The sequence below is a fragment of the Myotis daubentonii genome, chromosome 1 (genome assembly GCF_963259705.1).
Source record: "Myotis daubentonii chromosome 1, mMyoDau2.1, whole genome shotgun sequence".
In the NCBI taxonomy this organism is placed as follows: Eukaryota; Metazoa; Chordata; class Mammalia; order Chiroptera; family Vespertilionidae; genus Myotis; species Myotis daubentonii.
Genome location: NC_081840.1, coordinates 20,057,484 through 20,072,200, shown reverse-complemented (window position 1 = coordinate 20,072,200; position 14,717 = coordinate 20,057,484). Strand labels below are relative to the sequence as shown.

Sequence of the window (14,717 nt, the reverse complement as noted above, 5' to 3'; positions counted from 1 at the left end):
CCGTCCAGCTGCTCTCCCTCTTCCAAGGACCCAGGAGTTTGTGTACCCCTAGTCATCTCTCCCCCGTCTCTCCACACAGCTCGGCTCTCTGGGCTGGGGCAGGGAGAACAAGGCTGTAAGGCAGCCTGGCTTGTGTCCTAGAGTCTAAGAGAGCCCCAGGTAGGAGCACAAAGGGACGGGAGGCTGAGGGGAGAAGGCCAGGGTGCTCAGGGACTAGTCTTCCAGAATGGCACCCCCTGGCCCTGCAGCCAGGTACAGCAGGTCACAGGGAAAGTCAAGTCTCAAGCGACCTTTACCTTCTTTCAGTGACCAGATGCCCAGTGCTCCCTGCAGGCCAGCTGGCTCCTCAGAGGTTTCCCACTCCACCCAGTTTACATGTCCTGGCATTGGTCTACACTGGGACCCTCTGGCCTCCTTCCTCCGTGGGACAGGGCCTGGGGTCTGATGCGTTAATGGCCTTAGCATGTAGGTGGTGAAGTCAGCACTCCCTCTGCCTTTCTCGAACCAGGAGGAGGCAGGGGAGGGCTGAGTACACTCTAACCTCTGTTCCCCTGGAGAAAAGGCCTGGGGACCTGGCTGGGCCCAAACATTCCCACCAGAGATGGAGGGTCTGAATCCATATTTGAGTGACTGGGGAAAAGTCATAGGAGCTCCCCTCCCTGCCTGGCATCTGCCCATGATCGGGGCAGGAGGTTCTAATCGAGGAAGTCAGATACTGTTCTGGAGCCAGTGCTGTCACTGGGATCAGTCACCACCAATAACAAAGAGCTAGCATTATTGAGCATGTATGTCCAGACACTGAACAAGGCACTTTGCATCTTTTTTTCATCTTGAGCTCTTTTCATCCTCACAGTAACTCTATGAAGTAGGTACTATTTATTATACCCCCTTTTTACCATTGAGGAAATGGGACAAAAAGGTTAAGTAACTAACCCGAGATCATAGTTAGTAAGTGGCAGGCCCAGGACTTGGCCTCAGGTCTCACTCTGGCCCATCCTTAGGCCTCCATGCTCCATGGCCTCCCTCACTTTAGTGGACTGTGACCAAAAGGTATCTCCATAGTTCAGACCAAGCCAAGGTCACTGGGTCTGGGTCAAGATTGTATTGGAACTGGCTCCTTAGATGGCTTGTGAGAGCCCAGTGTCTGCACCTTTCCAACTCCTACAGTGGCATCAGGTTGGTAACCTGAGGCAGGACATGGTAGGAGTATTTACACCATGAGAATTGGCAAATGCTACAAATCAGGGCTTTTTCCCTCCCGGAAACCAGAGGCTGGGTGCACCAGGAAACACCGGGCCCCAGATGAGCTGTCAATGTGTTAAGCAGAATGTGCGAAGAAGCAGGCGGGCTCTGCACACCTCCGAGCTGGGCCCAGGCCTTCTCCCCAGGGACCCAGGTCTGCCAGCTTGTTCTGGGAAGGTGCTTCTAGCCCCAGGATCAGGCTGGAGAAGCAGAAAAAGCCCACGTTGGTGACTAGGCCAAGTTCCACTAATCACTCATCGTGGGACCTTAGGCCAATAGTTTAATCTTTCATGGGTAGAATGGGGACAAAACCAGCAATGACTTCACTGGACCTTTATGGGGACAAGAGTCACAGATGTCGGGACTTGGTAAACTAAGCTGTGCCAGCCAAGAAGTGCTCGGTCCTCTTCTAACCTACCTGCCCTCAGCATTTCCCATCTCCTGAGGGTCTGCATGGCCCGCCATCCCCGCCTCCAGCTAAGAGGAGGGTGGTCCTAAGAGGGGGGTGGTTAGTTAGTCCAGAAGCCCCCAACTTCACAGTACAGTGCTACTCCTCCCCATCTCACCCCCCCCATCTGCTGTCCAACACATCAGCTCTCACCTGCTTTGGACCCTTAATATCACTCCTGAAAACAGACAACCCCTGTCAAGATGGGGGCGGAATGGAACTTGCTACAATGCTGGGCCACTCAGCTGTCTCAGAAGTCAAGGACTGTTGCTTTTCTCCCTCTTATCTACATTGGTGTGGGTAAGTTAAAAGAAAAAAAAATCAGGTCCAGCTTCCTAGTTACTTTGAAATAAATTTATATAAAACAAAATAACCAACATTACTCAGGTAACCTTATTAATGGAGGGCCCAAATGCCCCCCGGGGTAAAATCAGGCTCCCCTGCCCAGCCCAGGGCCTCTGCTGGAATTAGAATGGCCTCAGACCAGACACGATACACAAGAGAACAGTTCTCACACTGAAAACACAATAGTTTGGGGAAGGCCTGGGTAGGGGCAGGGGAGGGGGTGAAGGGGGCAAAATGGGAGAAAGTGGGAGACATCTGTAATACTGTCAACCATAAGAAATAAAAAAGAAAAGAAAAAACATTCTTCTCCTCTTTCCAGGAGCCAGAGGGCGAGTCAGGTTCAATTAAGTGCAACAAGAACAATGGAATTCAAAATAACAGCTATTTATTACAAAAGCAAATGACCTCTGATTATCTGTGGAAACTTTTTTTAAAAATGTGGCTCAAGAAGCTGGCTGGAGGTTGTTCTTCTAACCAATGTCTTCTTTCTCCACCAGCAAGTGTGTGGGACGTGTCACATTTCTGCCAATTCCTGGGGGCTGGAGGCCATTTCAAAGCACCACCCCACAGCCCCTCTCCCCGCATCTCCCAGCAACAGAACCGCAGCACTTGAAGCTGCATCAAGCCATGTGGCCTTGTCCCCAGAGAAGTGTCTGCCAGTCTGGGCAAGAGAGGAAGAGGGAATGCGCAGACAAGTCTCCTTCTCCCACCCTTGCAAAGCAGTGGGAGAGAGAGAGGAACCCTTGTCCCCACTGTGGCCAAATCAGCAGGAGAGATGGGCAGGGAGCTGCCTGCGATTCCTCCTTCCTCACCCTCACTCAGAGTGGCTGCCCCGCTGACTCCTTCAGAGTCCTCCCTTCCTACGAGTCCCCACTGGGAAACACAAGGCACAGGGAACACCAGCCACCTCCCGGATGTCACTGTGGGCCGTTGTTCTTCACTAAGAGCCAAACGCCGACTCCTGCATTCTCCCTCCAGGAGAGCCCCCCACACGGCTGCCCTGACCCAGCTCAGAAGAAACCTACTCCACCGATGGGAAGAGGGGAGGGCGAGGGGAGGATGGAGGGCAAGTAGAGGTTTCTCCATCCTGTTCTCCTTCCCTTCCAGACATGCAATTAAGCAAGCATCCCAGACTCAGCACACAGGCAGTGTTTCCTGCTGGGGGAAGTCAAAAGGGCTGTAGCCCTGGGAGAGGGAGGTTATCAGGCCCCAGATCTAATTAACAAACCTGCCTTGCTTTTGATGTTGCTATATTTCCTCTATTAACATTAATGATGGTTAGTCTCAAGGTCCAAGCATGGCCAGAAGCTTCCCTTCCCATCACCCAGTAGGTAGCACAGCCTGTCCCCAGGACCAATTTCCAGTCTCCGTGGCAACCGCCTCCGAAGATGCTCTAAAGAGCTCTGACCCTGTCAGAGTTGGTAGGGGCTACAGAGGAGGGAAGATGGAGTGTGGCAGATTGGGCATTAACCTTGAAGCATCACAGTCCTCTGAGACAAAATAAATACTCTGTCATGCACTGGGAAGAGGGAGGCAGGCGGAAGGCTGGCCTCGGGTTGGTTCAGTTGGGACCCCAGGGCTTTCTTAATCCCTTTCATCTGGGGAGGAAGTGAAAGGAACAGCTCTGAGCTTCCTGCTTGGGTTCAAAGTAAGAGAGGTGAAGCTTTAATGCATTTCTAGGTGCTCCGGGTCTTTGGGGAGAAAAAGAGATTGATGACACCGAGACACAGAGAAAGGGAAATGAAAAGGAGTGGTAGAGGGTGTCAGCAGGGGAGAACTGAGAAGTAAAAGTAGGGAACACTTAGTGAGTGACCCCCGCCCAGCACCACACAGACCCCTGCCCTGCCACACATCTGCCTTGGCTGCTCAGCAAGGGGCCCAATGGCTCTGCCAGCCACCAGGAGAACGCATCTGTCCTGTCGTCACAGCTGGATGCAGAGGGAAGGATGGGTAGCGAGAAACCGCCTCTAACCCCCAGGGCCTTGGAACACAGAGTAGCCAAGGATGGGACGCCATTCCTCCCGCCAATCTCATCGGGTGACATTTTCAGATGTGGCGAGTCCTCAGCTGCCTCGCTGTGGCCACCGCAGACAGGAAGTCCAGCCACCTGCTGCCACACAGGAGCTGTCCCAACAGCAGCCACGCGGGGAAGCAGCTGCGGGCCGCCCACCAGCTCAGGGGCATGCAGCGCACTGGTTTATTGTGAGGAGGAGGGCAGCACAGCTCCGCCAGTCCCTTCTGCTCCGCCACTGCTGATGTCCCAAGAAAGGGCCAGGCTCTCATCCCCCTTGGAGGTCAGAGAATTGTTGCTGGGTCTTATAAACCAAATCCAGTGTGAAAAAAACACCAGAAAAAACTACTGTAGCCCTGGACTCTCTTAGAGTTTATGACACAGCTGTCCGCAGCCACAGTCCACATTCCACAGGTGCCTGGACAAACGTGCCCTCACCTCGCACTCCCACCACTCTCGCACACTCATCCTTCCTCGTGTTGCACATGTGGGGCAGCGGCCTGAGAGACATCCTCGGTGCCGAGCCATCCCCAGCAGTGGAATCAGCAGACACAGCTGTGGCTCTCTAGTGTTGGGTTCGATTCCAGGTCTGCTCCTAGAGCTTGGTCCTGCAGGCGAGAGAATTCCTCAGGCTCCTCGGGCAGCTTTCTCCACAGCTGGGAGGGCTCAGGGACTGGCTCCACAGCTGGCTGTCCCCAGGAAGTTCCAGGACTAAGGCTGTGGCTTCAAAAGTCCCATGATTCCAGCCACCTTAGTCCTGCCATCGGACTTTGGGGGTCCTGGGCTAGGGGACCAACCATCCCGTAAGCGAGAGGATGGAAGAGGTAGAAGCTGTGAGAGAGAATCAGAAGGAGGCAGTTGGCATTTGTGGAGACAAGCAGCCAACTGCCCTACAGATCTTTGGAATGCATCTCCTCCTGCCGGCCTCCTCAGATCTTCTCACCTACAACACCCATTCCCTGCCAGCCCCAGAGTTGCCTGAGTTTGCCCGCCCTTGGGCGGCTGTAGCCTAAGACCTTATAGATGCTGACTTAGTGACAGTACAGGAAAGGGATCTTCTCCCAGAGGCCAAGGACAGAGACCGGTCAGGGGGTCTGCTCGTGGGCTGTCTGGCCTATTTGTCAAAACGTGGAAATGCTCTCAGGTCACAGGTCACCGTTCCCTGTTCACGTTTTCATGCTGCCCCCGGCCCCCTACAGGCCAATGCCTCTCAACAGGGGATCTGTGAGACTTGCAAGGTGGAGAGAGGCATGGCTTTCCAAACAACACCCTCCTTCCAGTTATTCTGAGCCACACACACCCTGTACCCCTGGACCCTCACCCCACTGAGCACTGCTCCAGGAGGGAGCCACTGGGATGGAAGAGGGGTACCCTCCAGGTGTGCCTGTGGTACCAGGCTGGGAACCACTGGCATAGTAAAGAATGCAAAGGATAGCCCCATGCTTCCCCTACGTGGCTGCACGCTAGGATCACCTGGCAGCTTTGAAAACTGTCTGACAGGCCCAAACTGGGCTCAAGTGAATCAAACGTCTGAAGATGGGCACAGGCACCAGCACCCGTGGGGAGTACCCAGGGGATTCTAAAATGCATCCAGGGCTGAGGCATCGGGGTGGGGCCGGGGAGCAGCAATGCGATGTGCAGGGAAGGCTCACCTGTAGGCAGTTCCCAGGAGCAGGCTCAGGACTCCCCCCATGTGGACACCGCTGGCCAGCGAAGAGGCGGCCAGGCCGCAGGCACAGAGCCGCAGGAGCGTGTCCCACAGAATGCCTAGTGAGAGGACAGACACCTGGCACAGCCTGTCGGATGGCCCTGCTACTCCATGGCGGCCTCCTCCCCACCCTGCCCGCCCTCCACCCAGTCCAGGTGGCAGTCTGACCTGTGAGCATGCTGGAGAAGAGCATGGCTGGGAAGTAGTGGTGGAAATAGAGGACCCGGCCCATGAGGAAGAAGGGGAAGTAGTGGAGCGCCCAGCCCAGCAACAGCTGACCGCCTCCTCGCAGCAGGACCTGGGACAGCCCTGCCCAAGGAGCACAGCCCCAGTCAGCGCAGGGAGGGGCGGAGATCCTGGGCTCCAGCCCAGCTCTGCCCCATCCTTGCTGTGTGTCATGAACAGGCCACATCACCTACTGGGCTTCCTTCCCTCTCCTGGACCAAGCCCAACACCTCCAGCAGCTGGCAGAGGAGAGGAGCAGCTGGCTCTCAAGAGCCCTGCTCGCCACCCACCCAGCCCGCCACCCAGCCAGCCCGGTGAGGCCTCAGCACCCACAGCAAGGGTGCCAAACACCAGCGGAGGCCACCCACCCAGCCCGGTGAGGCCTCAGCACCCACAGCAGGGGTGCCAAACACCAGCGGAGGCAGCACCATCCCTAAAGAAACCAAAATCCTACACACCCCACAGACAGCTTCCCCCACTTCCATTGCCCACATCTTTGCTGCCACACAAATGTTTGCAGCAGCAGACAGGGCCAAGGTGAGTCAGAGGGGAGGATGGAGGTGGGATAGAAGGATCTGGGATTCTTGCTGTTCAGACAGGGAGCTGCAGAGGCCGAAGCAGCCCAGGTGAATGTCTTAGATGCTGTGGTCCGTGGCCTGGCAGCTAAAGTTACCAGGACCAGCACTAGAATGGGAACCCACAGACCGTGCCCTGGGGGCTCCTCTCTCCCCACTAGAAGACAGGGCCACGGAACAAGAGGGGGCAGAAGAGAAAAGACAGCAGCTCTGTATAGAGCACAGAGGTTGAAAGTGAAGACTCTGAACTCGGGCTACTTGGATCTGAACCTCAGCTCTGTCACCTATTAGCATATGTCCTGGGACAAGTTCCTTAACCCCTGTGCCCTGGTTTCCTAGTCCATAGAATGGGGCAGTGATCCCTACCCTGTAGGGTTTTTGGGAGGATGTGTGTTGAACACGGCACCAGGCATTCGGTGACTGTGAGCTTTAAAAAGCAAAGGAGAAGGGGAAGAGGGGCCCATTCACAGGCAGGCCTTCCCCTGACTGCAGGCTCCCTGCCGCTGCCAGGTCAGGGAGGGAGAGGCCCAGGGACCTGACCTTCAACCTCCCCAGGCAGATGCGCCCCTCTCTGCACAGCGACGGCAATGATGCTCCCTGAGAGGAGGTAGAGGACAATGCTCAGCAGATTCAGCCACCAAACCACCTGCACGGAAGTGAGACAAGAGGGTGAGAGGAGAGCTGCGCTCTCACAGGCCCGGCCCGAGGGTGTACCGGACACATGCGGCACTCACCGGGTTGCCGAGCAGGTACACTCGGAAGTCCGTGTCATTGATCCCCGAGAAGCGCAGGCCCTGCGGAGCAGAGGACACACTGCTGATCTGGGGCCCGGCTCATCCCCGCTGCACAGGTTCCAGGACGAGGGGACTGGTCACCTTTCACAGACAGGGAGCCTGGGCAGGAGGCTCAGAATGTGAGCTCTCTGGGAAGGCAGCGCAGAACCAGGGAAGAACAGAGCCCCGTCCTGGCCACCCCATGCCAGGCATGAGGCCTCGCCCAGTCACCCAGCACACCCCACCTCCACCAAGTCTCTTTCTTGGCTCCATGTCCTGGGAGGAGCTCTAGCCTCTGGCCTACCTGGTAGTTGATAGGCCAGTGCCAGGGTTTGGATGTGAATTCATTGTCCTTGGGTTTGAGGCCATTGTTCCCCTGCAGGAAAGTGGCAGAGGAAAGCTGGTCAAGAGAGATCGAGGGCGGACAGAGGTGTGCGGACCAGGTTCTCTGGTAATGGCCGAGCGTCAGGAGAAGCCCTCCCTCCTCTCTCCCTTGAGGAAGAACCAGGTGCTCACTCTGGCTCACTGTCCACCTGCCTACGCCATCACCTCACTTCTCCCAACAGGAAGCCTCCAACTCCCTCCTGAGACAGTCCAGTCAGACCTCCCTGCTTGAGAGAGAGAGGAATAAGGGACTTGTTTCCTATGGGCACAAAACATAGACCCATCTTCAGGCCAAAGATACGTGTCAAGAGGGTGTGGAGGGGGCATATAAAATCAGGGCTGACTTACTTGTCCCCTCGGAAGACCAACTTCAAACACAAACCCAGGAATGCTGATGAGTTCCTGGACTTTGAAATTTTTACTTTAGACCAGTGTTCTCAACTTTTTAAATTATTGCCCCTCCCAGACTTTTCAGACTTTTTTCTAAACACCTCCCACCATGACATTGTAATATCACAACTATACTATAAATCTGTTTATATATTATACTAGAGGCCCGGTGCATAAAATTCATGCATGGAGTGGGGGGGGTCCCTCAGCCCGGCCTGTACACTCTCACAATCTGGGACCGCTGGCTCCTAACCGCTGGCCTGCCTGCCTGATCACACCTAACCACCTCTGCCTTGGCCCCCACCACCACAGCTTCGTCCGGAAGGACATCTGGAATGATGTCCAGAAGGTCGTTCGGCTGTCCGGTATAATTAGTATATTACGCTTTTATTATTACAGATGAATACCTGTGCTTTATACATTACAAAGTTAAGGGAGGTTGCCCTCAAGAACACATTTACCCACTGGAAGTGATATTATTGTGGTTGAGAATGCACATTTAACCCGAGGGACTCCGCTCCTTTAATCAACAGCCAAGAATATCCAACAGCCTGTGTCTGCATGGTAAAACCCGGCCTTTACTAAACAGGAAGGAAAAGGATCAGGATCCTGGGTGCTAACCACCAGGACTGGCATCAGCCTCATCATCAGGGCCCACTGAGAAGGCATTTCCTGAGGAGGAGTCAGGTGCCCTGGGCTAGGTCCGGGTTTCTCCACCTCAGCACTACCGCCTCTGGGGCTGGAGAAGTCTTTGGTGTGGGCTGTCCTGTGCAGTGTAGGATGCTTAGCATCTCTGACCTCTGCCCACTAGATGCCAGAAGCAGCCCTACCCCTCAGCTATGCCAACCAAAAATGTCTGCAGAGACTGGGGACCAAGATGGCGGCATAGGTTAACGCCGGAGTTTGCTGCTTTGAACAACTACTTCAAAAGTGAAACCAAAAAACGGAAGGGACATCACCCAGAGCCACAGGAACGCTGGCTGAGTGGAAGTCCTACAACTAGGAGGAAAGAGAAACGCATACGGACACTCAGAGGAGGCGCGGTGCTGAAGTCAAATTCTGAGGTGCGGAGTGCGCGGAGCGGGCTGGCAGCGGAGGGCGCGGTTGGCGTTTTCAATCGGGAGGGAGTCGCAGACTCTGAGCACCAGATCCGGGCGAGTCTTTAGGGACCCAGACTCAAACGGGAGAAGCGGGACTGTCTGGCTTCGGTCAGAGCGAGTGCAGCTTTCTCTCCGAGCTTTGCAGCGGGTGCTGGGACTCAGAGAGGCAGAGCCCCTGGGGACAGGACTGAGAGCCGCCATAACTGCTCTCTCCGGCCCACCCTGTTGATCCTGTGCGACCCGCCCCGCCCAAGCCCTGCACAGAGGCATTTGCCGGATAGCCTCAGGCAAAGGCTAGATTAGCACCTCCCTAGAGGACAGAAGTTCTCTCACTGCTGACACTCATAGCTGATTCTCATAGCCACTTGGCCTGGAGGTCAAACCCTCCCTGGAATTAGCTATAACAATCAAGATTTATCTATAAGACTGCGAACAAAGACCACTAGGGGGTGCACCAAGGAAGCATAACAAAATGCGGAGACAAAGAAACAGGACAAAATTGTCAATGGAAGAAATAGAGTTCAGAACCACACTTTTAAGGTCTCTCAAGAACTGTTTAGAAGCTGCCGATAAACTTAATGAGATCTACACAAAAACTAATAAGACCCTCGATCTTATATTGGGGAACCAACTAGAAATTAAGCACACACAGACTGAAATAACGAATATTATACAGACGCCCGACAGCAGACCAGAGGAGCGCAAGAATCAAGTCAATGATTTGAAATGCGAGGAAGCAAAAAACATCCAACCGGAAAAGCAAAATGAAAAAAGAATCCAAAAATGCGAGGATAGTGTAAGGAGCCTCTGGGACAGCTTCAAGCGTACCAACATCAGAATTATAGGGGTGCCAGAAGATGAGAGAGAGCAAGATATTGAAAACCTATTTGAAGAAATAATGACAGAAAACTTCCCCCACCTGGTGAAAGAAATGGACTTACAGGTCCAAGAAGCTCGGAGAACCCCAAACAAAAGGAGTCCAAAGAGGACCACACCAAGACACATCATAATTAAAATGCCAAGAGCAAAAGATAAAGAGAGAATCTTAAAAACAGCAAGAGAAAGAAACTCAGTTACCTACAAGGGAATACCCATACGACTGTCAGCTGATTTCTCAACAGAAACTTTGCAGGCCAGAAGGGAGTGGCAAGAAATATTCAAAGTGATGAATACCAAGAACCTACAACCAAGATTACTTTATCCAGCAAAGCTATCATTCAGAATTGAAGGTCAGATAAAGAGCTTCACAGATAAGGAAAAGCTAAAGGAGTTCATCACCACCAAACCAGGATTATATGAAATGCTGAAAGGTATCCTTTAAGAAGAGGAAGAGGAAGAAAAAGGTAAAGATACAAATTATGAACAACAAATATGCATCTATCAACAAGTGAATCTAAGAATCAAGTGAATAAATAATCTGATGAACAGAATGAACTGTTGATTATAATAGAATCAGGGACATAGAAAGGGAATGGACTGACTATTCTTGGGGGGGAAAGGGGTGTGGGAGATGTGGGAAGAGACTGGACAAAAATCGTGCACCTATGGATGAGGACAGTGGGTGGGGAGTGAGGGCGGAGGGTGGGGCGGGAACTGGGAGGAGGGGAGTTATGGGGGGGAAAAAAAAAGGAACAAATGTAATAATCTGAACAATAAAGATTTAATTAAAAAAAAAAAAAATGTCTGCAGACATTGCCAGTTATTCCCTGGGAGGCAAAATCACCCTCTGTTGAGAACCACTGGTCTAGCCCAAGAAAGGTCCAGAAGGTCTGATTCGGTGAACCACCATCCAGTGCTCACTCATCCAGCTACTTGAGGAGTTGGGGTCATTTGCAGACCTCCACGTGGTAGCTGGGTTGCTCTTCCAGGGTCAAAGGGCCCAGCTGCCCCACCAGTGAACCACCATGGCCAGGTGAAGGGCCTCTGAATGAAGAATGAATCATTCTGAACCCTAGAGCATCTGCTGAGGGAACACAATTCCTTCAAACCAGTGCAGTCCAGCCCCAAATGCAGGGACTTCAGCCAGAACCATAATAATCCAAGGGCATCCTACTCACTACATTAAACTCTGAGAAATGTGCTCCTTTACTAAACCAAGAAACTGAAGGAAGGAAAAATCTGTAACCAGTATAGGCATATGCATTTGTACACTATTCTCTTTGCTTAAAACCTACAGCGGGCTTGATCCAGCTAACCTCACCAGGCACGGCAGCCTTTCCCGCCAGCCTTAGGCCCTCCCCGCTCTCCCCTGCACTTTCTGTGATCTAGACTACTGTGGTCTCTCTCCCTGTTCTGACTCTACATCGGCTGAGTAAGTCCCCTATGTCCCTTTTCTTCTTGGACTCTTCCTCTTCAATAATAAAATAAATGTCCCTTTTCTTGTTGGACTCTAACTCTTCAATGATGAAAGAGGAAATAAGACTAGTTAGACTTAGTCTTAAAATTCTACCTAGACCCAGAATGATACTTGGACTGACAGACACATATTGAAAACAACTATGTCATCAAGCCAAAGTGACAGCTACAAGCAAAGAGACAGAGAGGAAGTGACCCAGAGATTGCTTGCTGTCAACTCATCACCTGCCAAAGTGCAGAAATGACAAAATTTGAATTTTTAAATTTAATCTGGTGGTTTAAGTCAACTGTATTTACTGACACTGCTTCCATAATCACTTCCAGGAAAGTCCACTTGCCATCGGCTCATAGGGGGAAGTAACAACTGCTACACCTCTCTGCAACCCTGTGGGCTGAGAAACAGTGATTCTTCAACACCATTCCTACAGAATGCCGGTTCTCCCTAAACCAGAGTAAAGGGGTTTCCCCTGAACATCAAAACTGCAGCAGGGTCTTTCCAACCACAGGGGAGAATTTAAGCTAGTGGGTAGAATTGCTCAATTTAAGGATTTCCTCTCTCAATTGTTTTTAAACCTCTGATGCTACAACTGCTGTCAGTTACTAATGATACAGAGCACAAGCAATGAGTCTTAAAAACTTTAAAAAGAATCGGCCATGTACCCTCATGGTTTGTCTTTGTCTGCAACAGGAGTGGCTCATGGTTGGGATTTTATGCTGCGTGTCAACAACACACTCAAATTAGCTCTTCATTTTAATTAATCATAACTTCCTATGATGGAATGCACTGTCACTCTTCAACCAAGGACACTGGTTTTCAGGGCTCTGCCACTTGAACAGCCTGGAGAATCACTTCGAGCCAGAGGAAGGTAGTGGGACGAGCACTGACTCGGAGAGCCTGCCAGCCTGGCTTTGAAGCCTGGATCCGCCTCCCACATTTAGCTGTGTGACTCTAAGCAAGGTATTCATCTCTGTTCCTCAGTCCCCTCCTCTGTAAACCGGGAACAATAATCTCCATAGGATTGTAGTAAGTATTAAATGAGTTAGTATGTGTACAGCCCTTAGAGTAGCGCCTGGCACATAAGAGCTACATAAGTTTTCACTGGTGTCATCATTATTGTCATCATCTTCATCACCACCATCACTCTGTGATAAACAGAAATGCCTTTAAAGACCAACTCAACCAGTAAGTGAAGACACTTTCAAAGTCCTCCACAAGGGGGCAGTGGATCTAAACCATGCTACTGGTTTGTGATCTGAATTTGTGGATGGGCCCGAGCTCTTCGAGAAGACACCAAATGGGAGGGGGCCCTCTTACCCGGATCATCACCATGTGGGACTCCAGCAAGATCTCAGGAAAACTGGGCTGCAGCACGTCCAGGCTGATGTTCGGCACTAGAAAAAGAAATGACCGAGTAGGAAACGTTTGTCACATCTTCGCTCTCACAGCTGTCCATGCATCCACACAGCTGCCAGAGTCTGAGTGCAGCTTTCCTGACAAGCGGACTATCAAGTAGGTGAAAGTGTTGGGGAGATGGAAGAAAACTTGGCCCAATTCTTGATTATTCCTTCAGCTTGTATGAAGCACTCATCAGGCATTCTGAGAAATACAAAGGCAACAGACGACAAGGCCTGGGTGCTCTGGCAGCTCTCGGCACAGTCACCCTTCATTTCAGTACTGGCACAGCTGCCCTCCCTGCTAGGCAGAAGGGCTGTAAGGATAGGGACCAAGTCTATCCCGTTCACCAATATCTCCCCAGGGCCCCAGATGGTTCTGTCATACTCAATAAAGAGTTGCTAAGCCCTAGCTGATTTTGCTCAGTGGATACAGCACTGGTCCACGAACTGAAGGGTCCCGGGTTCAATTCCAGTCAAGGGCACATACCTCATTTGGGAGCTCAATCCCCAACCCTGGTGAGGCAACCAATCAATGTGTCTTGTCTCTCTCACATGGATGTTTTTCTCCATCTCTCCCTCTTCCTTCCACTCTCTCTAAAAATAATCAATGAGAAAAAACCTTGGGTGAGGATTAAAAAAAAAAGAGTTTATTTAGATAATTAATTAGCTGGTTGGTTAAATTAGGTGGTAAAAGAATGAAATGGGAAGCAGGGAGAAAAGAAATCAAGCAAGAAGAGGGCAGTCTAAGAGAATGGGCAATGAATCCAAAGATTCGCTGAGTTGAAGATGACACTAATGTGGAAATGTCACACTGGAGCCTGGGAGTATAGATACAGGGCCCAGGTCAGGGCTGTGGCTGTCACTTTCCGTAAACGTGTTGGCTGGATGTGGAGAGCTGAGGAGCTCTACACAGGGGCATAGAGGGAAAGCACCAGCCTACTCTAAGCCTTGAGGGTGGGAGGTGCCCATGGTGCAGGAGGGTGAAGAGCCCAGAAGGAGACAAGACAGACCTGCATTACAGAGGCCACGGAGAAAAGAGTCCAATCTGGCGAAAGACAAGGAAAATGAGAAGAGACAAGTAGCTCTGGCCTCGAGTGAAGTCACTGGTCATTTCAAGGAGAGAAAGTGTAAGTGGATGGGAAGCAAAAGGAGCCGCCTCTCTAGACAACTCATATGAAGAGATTAGGTTTAAAAAGGAAGAAAGTGGAAACAATAAGATAAAGCAACAGCAGTCTAAAAGGTTTGTTTTTCTAAGATAAGAGTTACTTATAAATGTTTCCCATAAGAGGCAGCCCAGGAAGTAACCTCACTCACACTTGGGATTGATGTGGTCCTCCACATTCCAGATGGAGTTGAGGGTTTCCTTTAGGTACGGAGTGCAAGTAACTTCCAGCTGCTCCCAGCCCCTGTGAAAAACAGTCACAGGTGTCTCCCAGAAGACCTAAAACTCACCAGAGAGCACTGTTAACTGCCCTTACGTCCATGGAACCCCTCTTTTTTCAACCCAGTGGCCATGTTTTTTTCAACCTTGAGCTATCCTAGGAGTATTCTAGCACACAGTATGCCCATTTTAGAAAGACAGACAGATCCAGAGAGTACAAACATTTGCACATGTACAAACCTTCAACTATCAGAGCACATAAAACACCAGGGGAACTCTGGAACTCTGTGCTCTACAACACACCTGATGCTTTTCTCCCTCCACCTACCACTCAAAATAAGCAAACATTAGGTGAACATTGACAACTGGGAGACTGAATCTTCTG

General features: G+C 51.6%; 1 protein-coding gene across 2 annotated transcripts in view; it reads right to left on the bottom strand.

The window, feature by feature from the left end:
• Positions 1–2,403: 2,403 nt before the first annotated feature.
• Positions 2,404–14,717, bottom strand: part of POMT2 (protein O-mannosyltransferase 2) — a 45,295-nt gene continuing 32,981 nt past the window's right edge. The window contains exons 14-21 of one of the 2 annotated variants that reach the window (XM_059689440.1): positions 14,266–14,357; positions 12,872–12,948; positions 7,632–7,703; positions 7,289–7,348; positions 7,095–7,200; positions 5,923–6,063; positions 5,699–5,813; positions 2,404–4,877 (exon numbers count right to left, since the gene is read on the bottom strand). In XM_059689440.1, coding sequence (XP_059545423.1) covers positions 4,772–4,877; positions 5,699–5,813; positions 5,923–6,063; positions 7,095–7,200; positions 7,289–7,348; positions 7,632–7,703; positions 12,872–12,948; positions 14,266–14,357 — 769 coding nt within the window. In that variant the 3' untranslated portion in view covers positions 2,404–4,771. The remainder of the gene's footprint in view (positions 4,878–5,698; positions 5,814–5,922; positions 6,064–7,094; positions 7,201–7,288; positions 7,349–7,631; positions 7,704–12,871; positions 12,949–14,265; positions 14,358–14,717) is intronic. The other variant, XM_059689450.1, reaches the window with a different exon arrangement.